This window comes from Moschus berezovskii, chromosome 7 (assembly GCF_049115385.1).
Source record: "Moschus berezovskii isolate FMDL1 chromosome 7, NW_MosBer_1.0, whole genome shotgun sequence".
Lineage (NCBI taxonomy): Eukaryota > Metazoa > Chordata > Mammalia > Artiodactyla > Moschidae > Moschus > Moschus berezovskii.
In genome coordinates this window covers 110,705,276-110,726,002 of record NC_142466.1, presented here as the reverse complement: position 1 = coordinate 110,726,002, position 20,727 = coordinate 110,705,276, and the positions used below count along the sequence as shown (strand labels likewise).

The 20,727-nt window shown below is 54.8% G+C and overlaps 1 protein-coding gene across 1 annotated transcript in view; it reads right to left on the bottom strand.

Annotated features, from left to right (window-relative positions):
- COL27A1 (collagen type XXVII alpha 1 chain) overlaps window positions 1-20,727 on the bottom strand; it is a 154,515-nt gene that overhangs the window by 95,896 nt on the left and 37,892 nt on the right. Inside the window, exons 7-12 of the mRNA XM_055427661.2 lie at window positions 19,500-19,553; window positions 9,630-9,674; window positions 8,936-8,989; window positions 8,461-8,505; window positions 5,170-5,223; window positions 4,243-4,287 (exon numbers count right to left, since the gene is read on the bottom strand). Of these exons, the coding sequence (XP_055283636.2) occupies window positions 4,243-4,287; window positions 5,170-5,223; window positions 8,461-8,505; window positions 8,936-8,989; window positions 9,630-9,674; window positions 19,500-19,553 (297 nt within the window). The remainder of the gene's footprint in view (window positions 1-4,242; window positions 4,288-5,169; window positions 5,224-8,460; window positions 8,506-8,935; window positions 8,990-9,629; window positions 9,675-19,499; window positions 19,554-20,727) is intronic.

Here is a 20,727-nt window from a genome sequence, read left to right as displayed (position 1 = left end):
TTTTCTCACGACGCTGAGCATGTCTTCACCCTACCTTCTGATATCTACCTGGGAATCCACCCACAAGGAGTCACCTCGGGGCAGAAGGAGGAGGGAGGCAGGGAGAGTTCTCAGCAGGAATCCAGGGTTGCCAACAGCCCTGGGGACAGTTCCAGTTCCAATTTTGGACCCTAGGGGTCACACCCCCAGCTCAGAGCAACACCACTGCTTAGAGCCTTCATCTGTTTTGCCCTCAGTTTCTCCATTTGGAAACCACTTTGCTCCCTGCTGCCCTCAGGCTGAGAAAGGGCTTGAAGCCAAAACTGAACTATGTGAGAAGCCCTGTCCTGCCCCAGACAGGCATGTGGCCTTGGACGAGTCCCAACTGTCCCTAAGCCACACACGGAGGGAACCGGAGCCAAGGCTGGACCTTTCCAGCTCTAAGCTTTAGGGTCTGCCCGCCTGACTCGCTACACAAGACCAGCCCTGGCAGGTCTGGCCAGAAGCCATGAGAGAAGCTGTGAGCAGGGGCTGGTCTTGCCAGGCATTCCAGCGGACTTGACAGTGAAGCCAGAGTGCAGGACAAGAGGATTCACTGTGGCATCTTCCTAGGCCCCATGAGAGACTGCAAGGCATGGCTGTGTCCCCAGCTGTGTCACTAACGTGCCCCTAACAGCCCAGGAGAAACCTCTTCAACTCCAGCCAAGCTTGTAACATCTTATATCTGGACCGCTCCTCAGGAAACCACAACACATTTCTCTTTCTAGCAGGCGACGTGAGATGAGAGCTGTGGAGTCAGCTTTCCTTTGGAGGCTGAAGATGGGAGCACAGAGAGGAGAGGTGTGACAGGGAGAGCATCCTGCCTGAGCACGCAAGGGTCCTGGGTTCAAGTCCTGATTCTGCCACCAATGTGCTGTGTGACCTTGGGTGAGTTTACTGGCCTCTCTGAGCTACGTCTACTCATGCGTCTGACCAAGAGCAGGGGCCAGGTCATCACTAGGGTTCCTGCAGCTCTGATGTGCTCTGACCTCCGCTGTTTCATAGCTCCCATCTGCAGAAGACTCCCACACAGCCTCCTGATGCTAAGCAGGCCATATGCATGGGCCTAAGGTTTTGCTTGCTGGAGAGAAACGGACCACAGCAAAATCATCGCCAGCCCTGCCAGAAATGAGGCCAGCTGTGATTTGGCATGAAGGGATTCAGCTCATTCTCCTGACATTTCCTCTTGGTAATAAGTGCCTAGAAATTGTCTGGCCCAAAGCTTTTGACCAGAGGAAAACCCATTCACAGAAGGAGCCCCTAACCCCCATCAGGCAGATCAGGGACTTAGGAGCACGTAACAGGGGGATGGCCCTAAAGACCAGGCGAGGAGTGTGTGGGCCAAGGGCACAGCAGGCTGGGAGGCCAGGCAAAGGCATACACAAAGCCCGAGGGACTCAGGGATATAAAGTCTATTCCATACATGTTAAATCATTCCAAGGCTGACCCTGCCCATGTGCTGGCCAAGACGATTGGACCAGGGTCAAGCAGACTTTCACGGCCCTCTGGGGCATTGCATGGCCACAGGACTCCTTGGCGGAATGGGGGTGGTTCTTCACACCCACGCCTGACACCCCAGGGCCAGGGAACACCCATTATGGAGGGCAGGGTGGAATCTTAGGGAGTTAAAGGCACAAAGATGGGGAGTGAAGAGGCAGAAATGAGTTGTCTGTTACAGGGGCTGACGTCTGGCTAGGCCTCAGAGGGTCTCTGGGTACGTGGCTTTGAAGCCTCGGGTCCCTTGCCTGGAAAATAGATAATCAATCTTACCTCAGTGAATCAGTATGAGAACCACAGGTAGTGGTTCAAATGCCACGCAGGTAACAAGGCCTCCGGGAATGTGTGCTTGGTCACATAGCTATGTCTGACTCTTTGCAACCCCATAGACTGTAGCCCACCAGGCTCCTCTGTCCATGGAATTTTCCAGGCAAGAATACTGGACTGAGTGGCCATTTCCAACTCCAGGGGCTGTCCTGACCCGGGGATTGAACCCGTGTCTCCTGCGTCTCCTGCCTTGGCAGGTGATTTCCAGGGCTGCCCTGAGACATTCTACCTGAGTCAACTGCTCCCACTCCGTGACTTAAACTTTGGGAAAACAGACCCAGAGAGGTAAAGCCATTGGCTTAAATTCACACAGCCCAGGGGAATCCTCAGTCACCCACAAAACTACAAATAGAAACAATGACTACTACTGTCTATTGAGTTTTTCCTATGTGACAAGCACAGTGACTCCATGAGCTAGAAGCTATTATCCCCATTTTTCAGATGAGAAAACTGCAGTTCAGACCCAGCAGTACTCCTGCCCCAGGGCATTTGCACCTGCTCTTCCCTCAACCTGGAATGCTCTTCCCCACAGCAGCCACAAAATTAAAAGATGTTCGCTCCATGGAAGAAAAGCTATGACAAAGCTAGACAGCATATTAAAAAGCAGGGACATTACTTTGCTGACAAAGATCCATATAGTCAAAGCTATGGTTTTTCCAGTAGTCATGTATGGATGTGAGAGTTGAACTATAAAGAAACCTGAGTGCCGAAGAATTGATGCTTTTGAACTGTGGTGTTGGGGAAGACTCTTGAGAGTCCCTTGAACAGCAAGGAGATCCAACCAGTCCATCCTAAAGGAAAGCAACCCTGAATATTCACTGGAAGGACTGATGCTGAAACTGAAGCTTCGATACTTGGCCACCTGATGTGAAGAGCCAACTCACTGGAAAAGACCCCGATGCTGGGAAAGATTGAGGGCAGAAGGAGAAGGGGACGACAGAGGACGAGATGGTTGGATGGCATCACCGACTCAGTGGACATGAGTTTGAGCAAGCTCAGGGAGACGGTGAAGGACAGGGAAGCCTGACGTGCTGCAGTCCAGGGGGCCGCAGAGTTCGACAGGACTGAGTGACTGAACAACAATTAGCCCTCAGGCACAAAGGAACTGTCATCCGCTGACTGTTCTAGGTCTGAGGGTGAGGTTCCCCTTCTGTCAGTTCCATGAAGTCAGGACCTGGATGTCTCTCTTCTCTGAACCCCGCCCCCTGACTTGGCCCCCAGAGGGCCCAGATCCCTATACTACAACAGGTAAGGTGTCATGAACACACATATCAACCCCAGAATCACAGTCAACCCCCTTTCTGGCCACCCTTGAGTGTTCCTGGCTCCCTCTCAGCTGCCTCTCACCTTCTGACTCCCCCACTATCCCTTCTCCATCAACCACAAACAAAGGGAGGCCTAGACCCAGAGATGAAGATGGTTCCAAGCCTGGGAGTTAACCTGTGGGGCAGCAGCAAAGAACCTTAAGCCACCAGCAGGGGCCAGGCCTGAAAGAAAGATGCTTCAGTTACAATCCTGGGTCTCCTTCGACCTGACAACGGGACCCTGGATATATCACCCAGCCTCTCAGAGCCTCAGTTTCCCCTTGTGAAAAATGAGATCGTTGGAATCAATGATTTTCCCCCAAGCGAAGATTCTAGGAATCCACTTCCGCAGCATGATTGCCAACTGATGAACTTGAGCCAACACTGAGATCAGAGGCCGTGGACAAGAACTGAGTTAGTATCCTGGCTCCATGGTGAAACTCTGGGCAAGTTACTTGAGCTCTCTGGGCCTTGGCTTTTTCTTCCTGCCCTACAGATGCCCAAACAAAGGGAGAAATAATTTCCTTCCACAATGGACAATCAGGGTCAGAGCTGGTGAACTGGGGTTCCTGCTGAGCCCGTCGTGTGGTCACATCTCTGGTGGGCCTGCCCAACACCCCAGGGCCCTCTGGCCTTGCGTGTGCAGCAGTAAAACAGGTGACACCAGGACAACACAGAGACAGTGTTCTCAGACACAGGAGCACAGACACCCGAGCACAGACACCCAGTCTAGACAAGGTCCCCCAGCACGGACACTCATGACCCAGACAACAGAAGCCCCCCAGCAACACAGAACCACCTTGCGGGACAACTGCCGGATGCACTGAGAAGCTCCATCCCAGAAGGGCCCAGAGTCCTCAGGAGCCCCCAGCCCCAGCCATGCAGCAGCCACTGCCTGTTCTGGCAGCAGGGCCCGAGGCCCAGACAGCCCCCAAGGCCCAGACCGCCCCCCATGCCTGCCCACACACTCAAAGCAGAGCAGGGCAGAGCAGAGAGAAGTGAAGAACGCCCAGGTCATGGGTGGACGGGGCCACATGGCCAGTGGGAGGTCAGGTTCACCCATAGAATCTGCGTAATAGACACGGAAAATCTTTACCGGCCTACCCATCTTGCCCCTCTTGCCAGGAACGCCAGGCAGACCCTGTAGAAGGAAACAGGGAAAAGATCAGGACAGGATTCCAGCAGGAGACTAACAGCGTTGCTCCAAGCCAGCCTCTCTTCCACCCACAAGAGGAAGTCACAGTAAGCCTGGCGTCCAATCCACAAATACAGCAGGCACCAGTGATGTGCGTGTCGGATGGATGGTCCTTAAATGCAGGTCCTCAGAGTGGGTGCCTGCACGGGCCCGAGCTGGAGAGATTCCTAAGGAAAGCACCCAGATATTCAGCGGATACTCGATAAATGCTCCCGCTGTTTCCCTGCAATTTTCTTTGCCCAGCTTATTGAAGAGATTACAGTTGAGTCCCCATATGTGGGCTCAGGTGGAGAGGGGACAGAGCCAGTCCAGAGGCAGGTGGGGCACACCACCTCTGTCCTGGGACCTCCAGCAGCCCCGGACACATATACACAAATGAACGTGGTGTGTTCAGGAAAGCTTCACATAACTCGTGCCTGGTGGGATCTGGTCCATGGGCCACATTGATCAGAAATACGAAATAAGCCCACTTCTCATTTGCTGAAAGCCCTTCAGGAGCTCTTCATGCTTTCGGAACAGTCCCTGTCCTGGCCTCGGTTCCTGGGGGCCGTATAGCTGTTCCCAGGGTCCCCCTCCAGCCCGTCTCCCATCCGCATTCCTGCCTTGCACTCTGAGCTTTGTGCTGTTAAACTGGCCAAGCCAGCTTCTGTCCCTGACTTTGAACATGCTCTTCTCTGTGTCTGGAAGGCATCTGCCTCGACTTCACCCTTAGTGGACGCCTGTTCAACTCTGGGGCACCTCCTCCAGGTGGGATTCTAGAACTTTTCCAGCCCAGCCCATGGCAGAGGGAGTGGGTGGGTGAGAGACAAACAGAGAAGGCATACTCACTCGCTCTCCATCGGACCCTGGCAGGCCGAAGAGCCCCGGGAGTCCAATGTAGCCCTAGGAAAAGAGCAGAGGGGCAGTCAGAAGGGCTGGCTGGTGGGGTGTGGCTTGCCCGGCCCGGCCCGGCCCCTCTAGCTGCGCTCTGGTGCCCGGCTCCTCTTCCTCGCGGGCAGCGGCGGCGCCTCCAGTGGTTCCACGATGACATAGGCCTTGAGGCAAGTGTATATGCCCATGGACTGCATGGTGCTGGCTTCCACGATGTAGTCCAAAGGCACATACCCTCACGCCAGGGAAGGGCGCGGGCGCTCGCAGGGGAAGGCCCGCCCCATGCCGGGGGCTCCTGGACCTGCTGGAAGGAAGCTCTCTGCCGGGTTAGATGCTGGGGTGGCACCAAGCCCTACCCACCCTCCCAGGGAGGCTGGCGGGCACTTGCAGCTCCTGCAATGCCTCCTTCTAGGCCTCCAAGGCTGTGCACACGGGGCTCGCATCACTCTGGACCGCCTGAGGGTGGCCGGCAGTGACAGCCGCTGCCACCCCGGCTTGCTGGCATCCTGCCAAGCACGTGTGCCGCTGAGTTCAGCCCTCCCAAGGACCCTGCAGACGGCCCATCCTCCTCCTCCCTGAACAAAGAAGACCCGGACTCTGGAGAGAAAGCAGAACAGCGAGAGGGGGTGGAGTCCGCATCATCTGCCCTCCAGCCTCTCTCTATGCCATGCCCTCCACCAGGCATGCCCTTCCCACCCCCACGACTGCAGAACCAATGCTTTCAAGCCCAACTCAGAGGTTCTCTCCTCTGGCTAGTATCCCTGATGGCCCCAGCCAGAAGCAACCTCTTCCCCTCTCCCCGGCCACCTATTTATACCCCCTGCATGCGTGTTAAGTTGCTTCAGTCTCTCTGCGACCCCATGAACCGTAGCCCACCAGGCTGCTCTGTCCATGGGATTCTCCAGGTGAGAATACTAGAGTGGGTTGCCATCTCCTCCTGGAAATCCTCCCGACCCAGGGATTGAACCTGCATCTCTTGTGACTCCTGCATTGCAGGTGGATTCTTAACCACTGAGCCACCAGGGAAGCTGTACCCCACTTAATAGATTCGCCACTTTCTCTTCTGTATCTTCATTATCTGTGTCCACGTTTCGTGGCCTCATTAGCCCGGGAACTTCTCCAGAGCAGGAACCTAGCCCAGGGTTCCTATCATATCTGTACTCTCTAGATGTTTGTGAAATGACTTCACTGATTGAATGGACATGAGTTTGAGCAAACTCAGGGAGGTGGTGAAGGACACGGAAGCCTGGTGTGCTACAGTCCCTGGGGTCACAGAGTAAGACACGACTGGGCGACGGAACAACAGATGCTAACATTTACTGAGCACAAAGTATGCGCCAGCCCCACTTCTCCGTGCTCTGCAGGCATTTAAGGCATCTACTCTGCCCTCTCCACACCCTCAGGAGGTAGCAATTATTAGTCGGCCTCCTATAGAGGTGAGATCATTTCGGCCCAGAGAGGCTAAGTGACTTGCCCAGGGTCACACAGCTGGAACGTAGCAGAATGTGGTATTTGAATTGAGGTCACCTGACTCCCAGGGCCAGGGCCCTTTTAACCACTTTGCTACACTGCCTCCCATAAACAAGCAACCAGTGCAGGCTCACAAGCATTTCTCCATCCCTCGAAGAGGTCACGAGGCCCCCTTCTCAGCATCTTCTTAACCAATGATGTTTACTGATCGCTCCTAGCAGGGCTTATATCCCAGATTTGCAGTGATGGGCTCAGAGAGGTCCAGAGATGTGCCCAAGCCCCCACAGCTGGTTAATGGCAGAGTAGGTCTCCAAACCAGCTTCCCTGACCCCAAGTCTGTGCTCTGTCTACTTCATAAACATAAGGCTGGTGATGGCAGGATTGGGCGGGCAGCCTGAGTGGCCCTGGCTCACCCAGGCTGCTCAGGGCCCTGTGACCCTGAAAAGGGGTGTGCCAGGGTCAGACCAGCAACCCCCTGCACGTGTGGCCTCTAGATGCCACAGCAAGGCAAATGGCAAGCATCCCCAGATGTCGTTAGCCTGGCTTGCTCCTCTGGTTCTCCTGGTAGATCAGAGACCTGGGGCTGAACCAGGAAGCCCTTCTCCCTCGGTTCAGGAGGCCCCTCAGGGGCCAGAGCTTGTGGGAACAGTTGGATAAAGGGAAGGAGCGGGGGACCCAGCTCCTAGGACAGGAGCCTCCTCAGCCCTTGTCTATCACTGCCCCGCCCCCATTACCATCACCATCATCACTGACATCATCAACGCGTCCCGGGGAAGTTTCCCACCTCCCAGCCGCTCTCCTAACATCCATCCATCAGGCCCAGGGATTTGGGCTGAGACTGCAGCCATAAATAGCTTTGGCTCAGGCTCGAAGGACACGTCATACCTGACCTGACCTGGCCTGACCGAGGACTCTGTGACCCACTTGCTGAGCATTCTTTGAGAGGCAGGCAGCCCAGCCCTCCAAATACCTGGGTCCTCAATCCCAGCCCCACCTTAGGCAAGCTGTAGGAACTGGGGCCCCACCATGAGCCCAGTTTCCTCATATATAGAAGAAAAGGTTCCACTAGATTGTTTCTTAGTCTTCTAAACTCCATTTTACCCCCATTCATTTCACCCAGAACCTTCTCCATTGCCCCACAACCCACCTGGGAGCCCCCCTCAGCAGTATTTGCTTCCAAATTCCTAGCATCCCCCTAACTGTGCCAGGAGTAGGAACAGACATCACTCCCACTGGAAAGATGGGCAAACAGCCTGCTGGCTACTCAGGGTTTGTTTCGGGGCCTTGAAGGAAGGGTAGAGGAGATGCTCCATCAGCCTCCAGGCCTGGACAACATTCACCCATTGGTCAGCACTGCCCTCCCTAAAGGGTGATACCCCAGCCCTCAGCTAGGTACAGGAGTGAGGCCTCAGAGGATTCCAGGGACAGACAAAGTGACCCCAGCTTTGGTTCCCTACTGATCGGACTTGACGGGGGACACAGCAAACAAATGTGTGATTATAGCAGCTGGACTGTGGCTGAGCCCCTAGCAGACCTGTGCTGCCCAGCTGCCTGGCCGTGGGCACCAAGCTGACTCCAGGGTTTCCCACCATGTAGCCATCCTCTGCCCCTCTGCTCTCGGGAGCACTTAGGTGGGAGGACCGAGGCCTCAGCTCCCCCAGAAGACCCTGGGTGGACACTGCAGGTTTTACAGCCCTGATCGCCCACTGGGCCCGCTGGAGGGACAGGAAATGCCCACCCGGGCCTCCAGGCAGACGGCACTTGCCAAGTCGCACTTACCCGGCTGCCTTTGGGCCCAGGGTCTCCTACAGGTCCAGGCAGCCCCTGAAACACAAAAGACAGAAGGGCAAGGACATATGGAGACGTTCTAGCTGCTGCCAACAACCCAGGCCAAGTCCTGTCTCCTTTGGCTTCAGCTGTCCCTCTGTATGATAGGAGTGGGGTTATACTTCTGGTCTTCAAATGGAGCCCCCAGCTACCCCAGGGCCCCAAGCAGGTGGCTGGGAAGAGCTTCTGGAGCCATGCCCCCACACCCCAGAACTACTCTTTCTTCTGTTTCCTCCTGAGCATCCTTGCCCTGCTGCCTTCAGAGGAGGCTCCTCAGCACAGCCCCCTGAACAGCCCTTTCCTTCAGGGCCCACCTGGCAGGAGCAGCTCCTGGGCCCCCAGCCCACCGCCTCCCTCTGCCTGGGGGCACCCGTGGCCAGCTCCACACCACCACGGCCACAGAGTTTCCAGAAGCCATATACTGCACCTGCCTGCCAGGGTAACCTTTGGCCCCTGGGCTACCCTCGGGTCCCGGCTGCCCCTGCAAAGGAACAAAAGACACATAAGGAAAGGGGAGACCCTGCCCAGCTCCAGGTCTGGGGGGCGGTGGGGGACTGGGGTTTACAATGGACAAAGAGAAGGGCAGGAATGTGAGACGAAAGGGGAGCAAGGGGAGGCCATCGGCCTGCTGGGCGCCCCTGCTAACCCACCCTCTCCCCGCAGCCCACCCTTTTGAGAAACCGGTCCGACCAGCTCAGAGGGACAAAATCCCCTGTCCTTGCAGCCCAGGAATAAAGCACTGAAGGGGCCTGGCTGGGCTCTCCCACGCTGGCAGCGGCTGATGTTTGACTTGGGCCAGGGCAGCCAAAATTCCTGCAAACCCCGTGGCGGCGTGTATAATATCCCCTAACATCGCCCGGAACAGGCCAGCTATTCATGGCGCTAACCGGAGTCCAGAAGCTCATGCCAGCACTGGGCCGGCGTGGACTCCAGCCCTTTCAGGCAAATGTGGCTGGGGGAGAGGTGGGGTCGTGCGGGGGCCCCTGTGGGATGGGAGGCAGAGCCTCCTGGCTCTGGAGCTTACTCGCGGAACCTGGCAGGGTTGGGTGGAGGCCAAGGACAGGCAGGGGGCCTGGAGCAAGGGAGGGCGAGGAGGGCGGGGCTGAGGCTGCAGCCCTCACCTGTTCTCCGGGGTGCCCCGTCGGTCCAGGATAACCCTTCTGTCCCTGCAGAGGGAAAGAAACCACTTGAGCCTAGGAAGACACGTCTGGGTCCAGGGATCGCAGGGGCCCGGCCTTCCTGCCTGCCTTTGCAGCACTCCAGGAGCTGTGGCAGGGACGCATGGAAGCACGCGTTTGAGAACTGCTCTCCGAGTGGAGATGTGTACATCAGGCATCCTGCAGCTCCCTCTCCATCACCAGTGGTTCTTAGACCAGAAGACAGCCAGGATTGATCCCTCCTTGGGCAGGGCTTGTAAGCTGAATTTGGATACAGCAACTGGGAGACACTGATGCTGTTATCACCACCCTTCTTTCCAAACCCAGAGAGGAGGTAAGAACGTCCGAAGCAGGGCTGGAGGGATGTCTGAGTGATGGGTGGACTGATGAAGACCTTAAAGTCTGCTGGGATTTTTCTGTCGGAACCTTCTAATTAACCCCCTATCAGAAAAGATCTCACACCTACTGACCGACTGTGTGACCCCCAAATAGCTACCCTCCTTCTTCCCACTGATTCCAGCCACTATTCCAGGGGGAAAGAGGCCACTAGATTAACTGAGAAAGACTCTGGTGACATTTCAGTACCAACCATGTGTCCTGTCCCCATGGTATAATTCCCATAGCCCAAGACCAGGTCTCCAGGTCAAGAGAATCAAAATGATTATGTGTCTTCAGGTGGCGCTGGGGACAGCCACTTGGACCACTTCATGATTGTAAGGAGCTCTTTGCAGGGAAACCCCAGACTTCAAACTTCCCTAAGCTTTGGGCTGTTATGAAACAAGACGGAGCAGGAGCTTCTGTTTCAGACAGTGTGGTGGAGACAGGGTGATCTCCATAGATCCCCCCTCACAAGGAGCCCTGTTCTGGGTCCAGACCATCTCTGACTTACTGTGCAACCCTGGAGGGGTTACTACCCTTCTCTGGAAGTCAAACAAGGGAGTTAGAACTCCGAGTACCCTTCAGTTCTGGCGTTCTGGAACTCAGGAGTTCTAGGGCTCCCCCAGCGTGTTAGTTGCTCAGTCATGTCTGACTTGTTGCAAACCCCATGGACTGTAGCCCACCAGGCTCCTCTGTCCACGGATTTCTCCAGGCAAGAATACTGGAGTGGGTAGCCATTCCCTTCTCTAGGGGATCTTCCCGACCCAGGGATCGAACCCAGGTCTTCTGACTGCAGGTAGAAGCCCTAGGGCTTCCCCAGGCTGCTGATAAATGAGTCTCTAGACTACACACACACACACACACACACACACAAACACAATGCCTGTGAACCCCTTCTACCCACTATTGTTTATATCATCTCCATCCTACAGAAAACCAAGTCTCAATGAATGGAAGTCACTTGTCCAGAATCCCACAACTAAGGAGCAGCAGCAGCTCAAGCTCACCACTGGGTCCTTCTGACACTGGAGGCCACACGGAGAGCCGTGCAGCCCCCCTGGGCATGTACAGTTCATACACATCCACAAACACCCACAGGCACACACGTTTGGCACCCCCGCAGACCCCCAGAAAGCCGCACTCTCTAATTATAAACAGCGTCGCTCTGATCCAAGAGGTTTGGGGAGTTTACGAGCATTCCCTCTGCACCTACTCACGTCTCCAGACTGCTCAGCGTTGTGATTGCATCTCAGACCTGGGGCCTATGAGGTTGATGCAACACGGCTGGGTGAGATTCCTCCAGCACGCCACTCTGCCCCAGTGGGCAAACTGAGGCAGAGGCCACAGGCAGCAGGCAGCATGCAGAGTGGTTAAGATCTCTTGTTTCAGATTCATCTGGATCCCTATCCCACTTCCCTACGGGCTGTAGGACCTGGGGCCACCTCTCTGAGTCCTGTTTTCATCTTGCAAAATGGGGTTCTGAGGGGCTGGCGTTACAGACTGTATGATATAATGTGTGAAGCACTTTAGCACCACGCTGAGTCTTTAGGGCCCCGTAAAGACTAGCTGCCGTTAGCAGCATGAGCTTTATATTTCAGTCACTCACTCAACAGACATTTGCTGCACTTTCACGCTCCAGCCCCATTCTAGGCATGGGGTGAACAAGAAGACAAGATACTTTGCCTTAATGGAATTTACAGTCTAATTAAATAGAGGTAAAAACAAACAAATATAAAACATAATGTCTCAAGGATTTGCTCACGTTGGGGTAGAGTTTCAGTCTTGCAAGATGAAAAAGTTCTGGAGCTCAACTGCCCAACAATGCAAACATACCCAACACCACTGGACTGCACACACAAATAGGGTTCAGATGGGAAAATGTACGTGATGTGTTTTCTCATCATCCCGGAAAATTGAAATTCTAGGAAAGGGATAATGTGTGGCAGAGACTAGTGCTATGGAGAAAAGTCAGCAGAGTCAGAGGACAGAGCAGGGTCGTGCTGGGCAGGGTGGTAACTGCGGGTGAGCAGGCAGCGGAGCTGGACTCGGCGCTGGCTCTCTGGGGCAAGGCTTTCCAGGCAGAGGGAACAACAGGGGCAGAAACCCTGAGGCGAGAACGTGCTCAAGAAAGAATGAGCCCCGTGGGGCTGGAGCAGAATGAGCAGGGCTGAGAGGCAGAGTGACGAGGTGGTCAGAGAGGAAGCAGGAAGCCGGAGCACACCAGGAGGGAAGATGGCAGGAAGCACAGGAGGGATCTGAGCAGGGATGTGTCATGGCAGGATGTGTGACCATCATCCTTTCTCCACCTGAAGCCTGCAGATGAGGAGAAACAAGCAAAGCCTTCTCCCATGAAGAGCTGAGCGGAGCCTCGAGCTCTAAGCTGTATGACTCAGCCCAGGGAGTGCCTTCTCTGAGCCTCCCTCTGCCATCCTCTGCTGCCTCAGTGCCATAATGGAGCAAGAATCCCAAGAGAAGCGAGAAAGGGGTCCAGGGAGCCCTGAGCACCACGCATGCTCCTTTGGCTTCCTCTGCAGCCACAAAGAAGCTAGAAACCAATGCTTTGGCAGACTTGCCAGTGAAATCCCAGGAGGAGATTTCAAGTAAATCTTTCTACTCAGGATGCAGTGAAAAAGAAGTGAATGAATGACCATCAGGGACATGGACAGTGACTCACTCTAGGCCTGGCCCAGCACTGAGGCCTAGATACATCAGCTCATCAACAACCTGCTATCACCCCTGAGAGGCAGGAATTACCATGCCCACTTTCCAGATGAGGAAACTGAGGCTCAGTGAGGTAAAGAGACTTCCCCAAGGCCATACAGCAGGTTGCAAAGTCCTATATCCTAACTGTTGAGGCCTGAGCCCGCTGGGAAGAGTCACAGGGTCACCAAGGGAAAGACCCTCTTACAGACTCACCTCCCCAGGTCTGAGCTTGTGGATCACTGTAGCATCATGAACTCACTGTCTGAGTTGGAAGGGACCTAAGCCATCCGTTTTGCAGCCTCCTTCATTGGATACAATGAGAAACCGAGGCTCAGAGAGGTAAAGGGACTCGCCAAAGGCTAGTTAAAAAGTTACGGCCAAGCCCAGACCGTTCCCCATGACTCCAGACCCACTGGGCTGGGCTTTGTCCGGAAGGCCACAGTTCCTAGGTCTTTTCCAAGCCCGAGACCCTGAAGGGCCTTGAACACTGCCACGAACCCGTATTTCTCTTAGCAGACTGGGAACAGCTGAGATTGAACACAGCCAAGACATGGGGTTGGGGTGGGGATGGGGGTTCCTACACTCCCTGGAAAGCACCTTAATGGTGTTTACCAAGCTGGGGCCAGTCAAATAGCTTCAAATGACAGGGCCCCAGGTCTTGGAAGAATCTAAACCATTACATTCTCCAGGGCCCCAGCAATTATGGGGCGGGCACTGACCGCAAGGTGGACCCACGGGCAGTGATTTCCCCACGGGTGAGGGCTGCCTGACTGGGACGAGGGGAGAACAGAGGCTTCAGGGGAGTTCCAGGGACCACAGAAATCTGCAAGGGGCCGCTAGCTGCTCGGCAGGCGGGTCTCCACAGGACCCGTGTTTATAATAGAACTCGGGCTATATTTTGGTTTGGGAGCCAGATTAATCATTGCTTACAATGCACAAGTAAAAACCAGACATCACCTCACTGTTCCTGCAGACAGTCTCCCCGTCGGCTGGGATGCTATTTGGGCTTTGGGCAGGGAGGGGAGGGGGGTCCTGTCCCTGCCTGGGGGTCCTGAGAACCAGCCTAGACCTCTCAGCGGATACCCTCTCGCACGCTGATCTCAAAGGCTCCACCTCAGCCTGCACGAGGCCCCAGCTTCTCTCGCAGTAGAATAAAGCTCACCAGAGCCACTCAGCAATCCATGAGACTTCCCACTAAACTTCTCTACCACCCTGGCAGCCCCCAGGCCACACTGGGTGGTCGGCAGGACAGACAGCCCCTCAAGAGAAAGGGTTGGGAGGAAGAAACATCTGGCAAGAGGCAGAGTGAGTCACGACACCATCCCGCCAAGTCCCTGCTCCTCTCTGGGCCTCAACTTCCCTAGCTGACCTCTCAAAGCATCCTGTTGGCCCCCAAACGATAGGATTCTATAGGATTCTGCAATATGATGCGTGACTTGTCTGAAAGCACAGTCCATCCCAGTACAGTCAAGCATCTGAAGCTGAACTCTGCTCAGTGGGTACCCAAGACAGGTCAGAGCAGGAAGGTAGAGTTTCTGTACGGATCCTTCATTCACAGGTTTGCTGAGCCCCACCAACGTGGCAGACTCTATCTTAGCACTAAGAATACACAGGTAAAGAAAGCAAACTTGCTCTCTACCTTCTAGAACAGGATGGGCATTAAACACATACGAAGCGGAACAAAGTAGTGCTGACTGTGAGTAGAGTACAGACAGCCACAGAGGAGGCCGTGCTGTAAGCTGGGGCTTGAAGGAGGAGCCACGCTGGAGAGCAGAGGGTCAGCGGAGTTCAGAAACGGAGCCGGAGGGACCTCCCTGGTGGTCTGGTGGCCAAGACTCTGTGCTCCCAAAGCAGGGGGCCCGGATTCAATCCTGGGTTGGGGAACTAGATCCCACATGCCACAACTAAAGATCCCACATGCCACAACAATGTGACCAGTAGAGCCATTTAAAATAAATAACTCTTTTTAAATAAATAAATTTTCTTTAGAAAAAAAAAGAAACAGAGTGGGTATGGGCACCAGAAGATCAGAACTGCTCAGCAACAGGGGGAATCCAAGGAGGTTCTCAGTAGGGGCGCTGCATGGAACTGGGGGTGCTATGTCCAGATAGAACTGGCAGTTCTGCAGAAAGGCAGGAGATTGCCTTAAGGTTTGTCAATCACACACCCCCCAAAACATCCCCAGGTAACCCCCATTTTACTGCAGATTCTCAGACAGTGGCCAACGCAGAAGGCATAGGGAGGGCTCATGGGCAGGGTGATGGTGGCAGGAGGGAGCCAAGAGGAAGTTTCAACTTGGGTACCAACCTTATTCCATCAGTCATGTCTACCTGGGGCAATGTGTTAAGAAAGAGTCTGAGGCTGAATTAGGCTTGGCAAGAAAGAGCAACCCGTTATGCCTGCCGTGGGCAGAGGAGGCAGAGAGGGGTGGGGCGAAAGAGCAGCCGTCTGCGTCCAGCACTGAGGAAACAAAGAGTCCTCCTCTGGGAACTTGGTCTAGTTGGACAATTATGCCAAGAATATCAGTGAGTTGCCCGCTAGCCAGAAAATGCAGAGTCCCAAAGAGGCTGAGAAAATTCGCTGGTGTGAGAAGGGAGATACGAATTCTGCCTGCAGGTGCTGGGCAGACACTCTTGGCAAAGATGGCACGTGAAGGTGGAATCGAGAGACTGATACGTGAAGATGAGTAGGGAGGAGACAGCCTGCCAGGGGGGAGCCCAACACAAGCAAACACAGGGGGCAGGAAGGCCCAGGGCACACAGGGTTGGATGCTTCGAGGGTTTCTATTCGGCAGAATTCCTTGGTCTTGGCACCACTGACACGGTGGGCTGCATCAGTCTTTGCTGTGGGTGGGGTGTGTGTGCCATGCATCACAAGATCTGTAACAGCATCTCTGGCATCTACTCATTCAAAGCTGGAAGCGCCTCCTCCCAGGGGGTATTGACCAAAAATGCCTCCACTGTGAATTGTTCCCTGGGGGCAGTTGAGAAGCGCTGCTCTATAGGAGAGAAGGCAGGGGGATTAGACTAGGGACATCACTGGATTCTGCCCTCCCAAGGAACAAACAGGGCTCTGGCAGCCTTCTGGGCTAGAGGAGGGTGTGTGTGTGTGTGTGTGAGTCCGTAGTCATGTCCGACTCTTTGTGACCCCATGGACTGTAGCCTGCCAGGCTCCTCTGTCCATGGGATTCCCCAGGCAAGAATACTGGAGTGAGTAGCCATTTCCTTCTCCAAGGGATTTTCCCGATCCAGGAGTCAAACCCAGGTCTCCTGCATTGCAAGCAGATTCTTTACCATCTGAGCCACAAGGGAGGGCAGTTAACTGGTAACTAAGCAAGATGACTGATGGGACCAAGTGGGCTAGACCTTCAATGCTGCTTCTTCACAATCATTCACTTATTCATGCTGGGTGCTGAGGACATAGCATCCTATTTAACCCTCCGAAACACTGCACAAAGCTCACAGAGCAGGAGAGGGACAGAGCTGGGATTCCATCCAGGCGTGTCTGACCTGCCCTTGGGAATCAGTTCAGCAGTGTTCCTCGGCTAGCATCACAGAGAGATGTGGAGAAGGGAGCCTTATTGAGGGTGCTGCTGCTGCTAAGTCCCTTCAGTCGTGTCTGACTCTGTGCGACCCCACAGACGGCAGCCCACCAGGCTCTCCTGTCCCTGGGATTCTCCAGGCAAGAACACTGGAGTGGGTTGCCATTTCCTTCTCCAATGCATGAAAGTGTAAAGGGAAAGTGAAGTCACTCAGTCGTGTCTGACTCTTCGTGACCCCATGGACTGCAGCCTACTAGGCTCCTCCGTCCATGGGATTTTCCAGGCAAGAGTACCATTGCCTTCTCCATTATTGAGGGTGGGGAGGCTCTTATTTAAGAAACTGTTTCCATCAGCATTTTAGAGAGGGAAAGGGCCTGAAGGTTAGAAGACCTAAGTTCAAATCCCAGCTCTGCCATTTAGTGACCCTGGCAGCTGTGTCCACTAACCCAGTGGCTCTCGGCCTTGGCTGCCCATGACGATCGAGTGCTCTAATCCGCTTAGACCAGCTGAACAGGAACCCCTGTGGAGGTGGAAGACAAACTCCCCCACTGCTTCTCACACACAGAGGGGCTGGGAACCGGGGCTGTAGACTTCACTCTCCGAAAGCCCCCAGTGATCTCATTGGCATTTAATACCCGTGTCAGCAAAGGGCCAGGTACATAGGTACATCTTTGTGCAAAGACTGGAAGGGTGAATAAATGAATGAGACCTATCTGGGCCTTAGTTTTCTCAGCTGTAAAATGGGCATAATACTGCTTAACTGCTGGAGGCTATTACAAGGAAGCGATGTGAAGGGAACAGTAAGCCTTTCTGTCACACTAGTCAGTATGAGAGACTCCCAACTCAAAGTCCCTTTCTCCTGCCTACTTTTCTCCATGGCGTTTTTCATCTTCTAACACATCTCGTGTTTTTACCATTTGCATTGCCTCCTTCCCCCCACAAGACTGTAAACTCTGAGGATCGGGGATTTTTGTCTCTTTATTCAGCTCAGAGGCCTGCACACTTCCTGACACACAATAGACAATCAATCCATCCTGCTGAAGAAATGAATCAATAGGGCTACTGGTGTCACTATGAGGCGACACCAAAATTCAATGTGCCGATGAGCAAAGGGCACGCTGACCTCACCTCAGCCACTGACGTTCTTTCTCGCTCAAGGCTCCCCACATGAGATGATGCAGCAAACCACCCAACAGGAGCAGTGCAAAATGGCTACCGCTGATGCTTGTGGGAGGAGAGACTACGGACAAACAGGGATGGTTCCAGGTGAGGTTGCCCACCCCATTGGTCTGCCTCCCTGACCCCCACCACTGGTCAGGGGTCCCTGCCTTGGGATCTGAGTGCTCCCATGATCTGCCCACCAGCCACTGTGAGCAGGTGACACTGGCCTGCCAGACCAAACTCCTCCGTGTTTGCCTAGACTGGGGCCAGAGGCACTCGGTGGAAATGACTTTGCCAAATCGTTTTCCTACCACACAGAGACTCTTCCTTAATTTAGAAAAGATGTCTCTCCCTGCTCAGGTGAGCTGGCTCCCCTGGGCTGGGGACTCTGGGCCTCCCTAGACATCTGCTAAGAGCAGGAAGGCTAGAACCCCAGGCAGGAGCCAATCCAGTCTGGTTTTCCATCTCCCGCCTCCTCTGCTAGATTCCTACCCCCGTGCCAAGCGAGACCACCACTGGCTGCTTTATGAGCCAGGACTGGAAGAAGACTTTTCCACTCACACCTCATCCATCAGAAAGTGCTGGAGCCCAGAGAGGAAGTGAGCGGGGAGAGGGAGTCCCTCTGTGTTCTCTGAGCCAGAAAAGACCACGTTTCCCCAGCTCACAGACAGCCACGCACTCCTGTCTGGGTCTGGCTTCTGCAGATCTGCAGGAGGACCTGTTCTGGCCGAGGAGGCTGGAGGAGAAGGGGTATGGGGGCAGTGATGTTCCACGTCCCCTGTGCCACGCGGACCCTCAGAGCATGGACAGGATGGAGCCAGGAGATGCCACGGCTGCCCAAACAAGAACCAAATGGCCAAGGAAGAGGGCAGCCGTGGCTACAGCTGAGCCAGTATGGATGCTCAAGCTGCGGCCCTCGGCTGATCTATGGACTGAAAACCCATCAGCAATGAGGGGTTTTCCTGCAAAAATAGCAACTGACCCTGACCCTGCACTGTCCTCCCTGTTTCCTGATCACCTACTACACACAGGCCCTGAGCAAGGCTCTGTAGGAAGAGCAACAGACCATTTTTGCATGTCCTGGTTGGTGAGGCTGGTCTGGGGGCTGGTAAGAACGCAGTTTAGATGGACTATGGGTCCTCGAGCAGCGTAGAGGCTCTAGACCCGAAAGCTGGGGTTCTAGAAGGGCTTCCTGGAAGGGGCACAAGTAGAGTTGAGTCTGAAGGACGGACACCCTCGCTGTGAAGCTGGAGAGGAATTCAGGGGCACAGCCAGCCAGAGACCCGCCACCTAGGAAACTGGCAGCTCGTCCCCCAAAGGCCATTAAAGAGGTAACACCCCCTTCCTGACTGATTCAGTGACGGGGTGGGGGCGGATGAGAACAGCTCAAAATGCACAGAGAACTCTCTGCCTCTGTAGAGATTTCCCTGCAGTATATGGGAGGGATGATATTAGACTCAGAGAGGTTACTGACTTGCCCCAGGTCACACAGCAAGCAAATGGTGGAGCAGGGAGTACAGTCCAGATGCAACTGATCCCAGAGCCCACTCTCTCAACTTCCAGGCTCCAGATCTTGCCCGTGGTTTACAGCCCCAGGAAGATCAGGGACAGGGGACGGGGTAGGTCATGGTCACTGCAGATAGAAGAAGGCTGAGGCTCAGAGAGGGGATGTGCAGGTCCCAGGCCACTCAGCTCATGGAAGGTGGAGCTGAACCTATGGGGGCTCCTGGCTCTGACAATGTTCCTTCCATCACCAAGCGCACCCTCAGGACCTCCCTGGAGCAGCTGGGCTGCAAGAGGAAGGACAGCAAACCAGGGTCACTTCTTGTCACATCTCATTAACCATGGTGGGGGGACCCACTCTAAGGCAAGGTACTCCACACCCCCGGGTAAGCACAGACCCTCAGAAACCTCTCTACCCTCTGGCCACCAGCCCACTGCCGAGGATCTGGGCCAGGGCTGGGGAGAGGCAGTCCACAGCACTCCTGCCCGAAGACCCCGCTTGCTAGGAAACCCACTGGACAAAGTGAATCATTGACGCCAAGGTGTACCTTTCGTCCAAGGGGTCCTGGATTCCCAGTGAGCCCAGGCAAGCCCATGTCGCCCTGAAAAAACACAGAAAACGGGGTGAGATGGGGGAACAGGAGCAGACACTCACTGAAAGTTCGGCCTCCCATGGCCAGTGGTTTGCGAATAGGATTCACAGAGGCCTAAAGGCCTCAGAGGAGACTCAGGTCCTCTGAGCAGGGTGAGGGCAGCCGAGTGGGCAGGGGACCCAGTTCCTCCCCACTTAATCCAGTCGCTCCATTTGATCTGTTTTCTATGTTGGACTTCGGCAGAAGGTACCATCTGGGGAATGGGTTACACTACCAAAACCATGTTTGAAAACCGCTGCCCTGGAGAACACGCAATCCCTCTCCTGCGTTCCTGACCCCCTCCCTCCTGCCCGTGCTGGGCGTGGTGACCACCCAGTAGGGGGCATTTCTGCCACCACCATGAGACCCAGGAGAGGAACGCAGGAGCAGGAGAGAAGCCTGGGCCCTTGGAGGTCATCCAGCCCGGGTACAAAGTCTGGTCTGCACCTGACCAGCTGCGTGGCCTCCAGCCGCCCGCCTCTGGGGCCTCTGTTTCCTGCCAGGCAAGCTAGGCCCAGCTGCCTGGCTTATAAGCTTACGAGGATCCAACGGGGGTGCATGTGGATGTATATATACAGGAAGCGCTTGCTGAATGAAAAAACTTCTCATGAAGATGTGAAGGAATGAGCCACCTGTGTCTCGGAGAAATCAACAGGAGCTGCCACCTCAAAGTCCCCATGCACCAGAGGCTGAGCTGAGAAGCAGAGTTCTTCCGGTCAGGAGGGCTTTGGGGTTGTGTCCAGAAGAAAACCAGACTCAAGGACTCCTTCCAGAGGATGGATGCCCGGGACGCTGGGTGACCTTACTTGGAGTTCTGGGTTCCCCTGCTCTGGCCCGACCTGCACTCCCTCCAGGCCCCTTGCTTAACTTACAGGATGGATGCTTCATGGGCAATGAAGTCCTTGGGCTTAAACTCATCTCGTCCATGGGAGAACTTCCCTTCAGAGTTTGGGAGCCCTGCCTCTCCAGCCTATTCCCTTCCATGTCCTGAAAATCCACAGACCTGTGTGTCGAACTAACCACCTCAGAGGGGTCTTCGAAAGTCTGCTGGAAGCTTCCTGGGCGTGTGCTACCAAGAAGCTTCTGGATGCCGAGGGCCACCTAGCAGGCCCTGCAGAAAACCCATTCAGAGCATCAGGCCAAA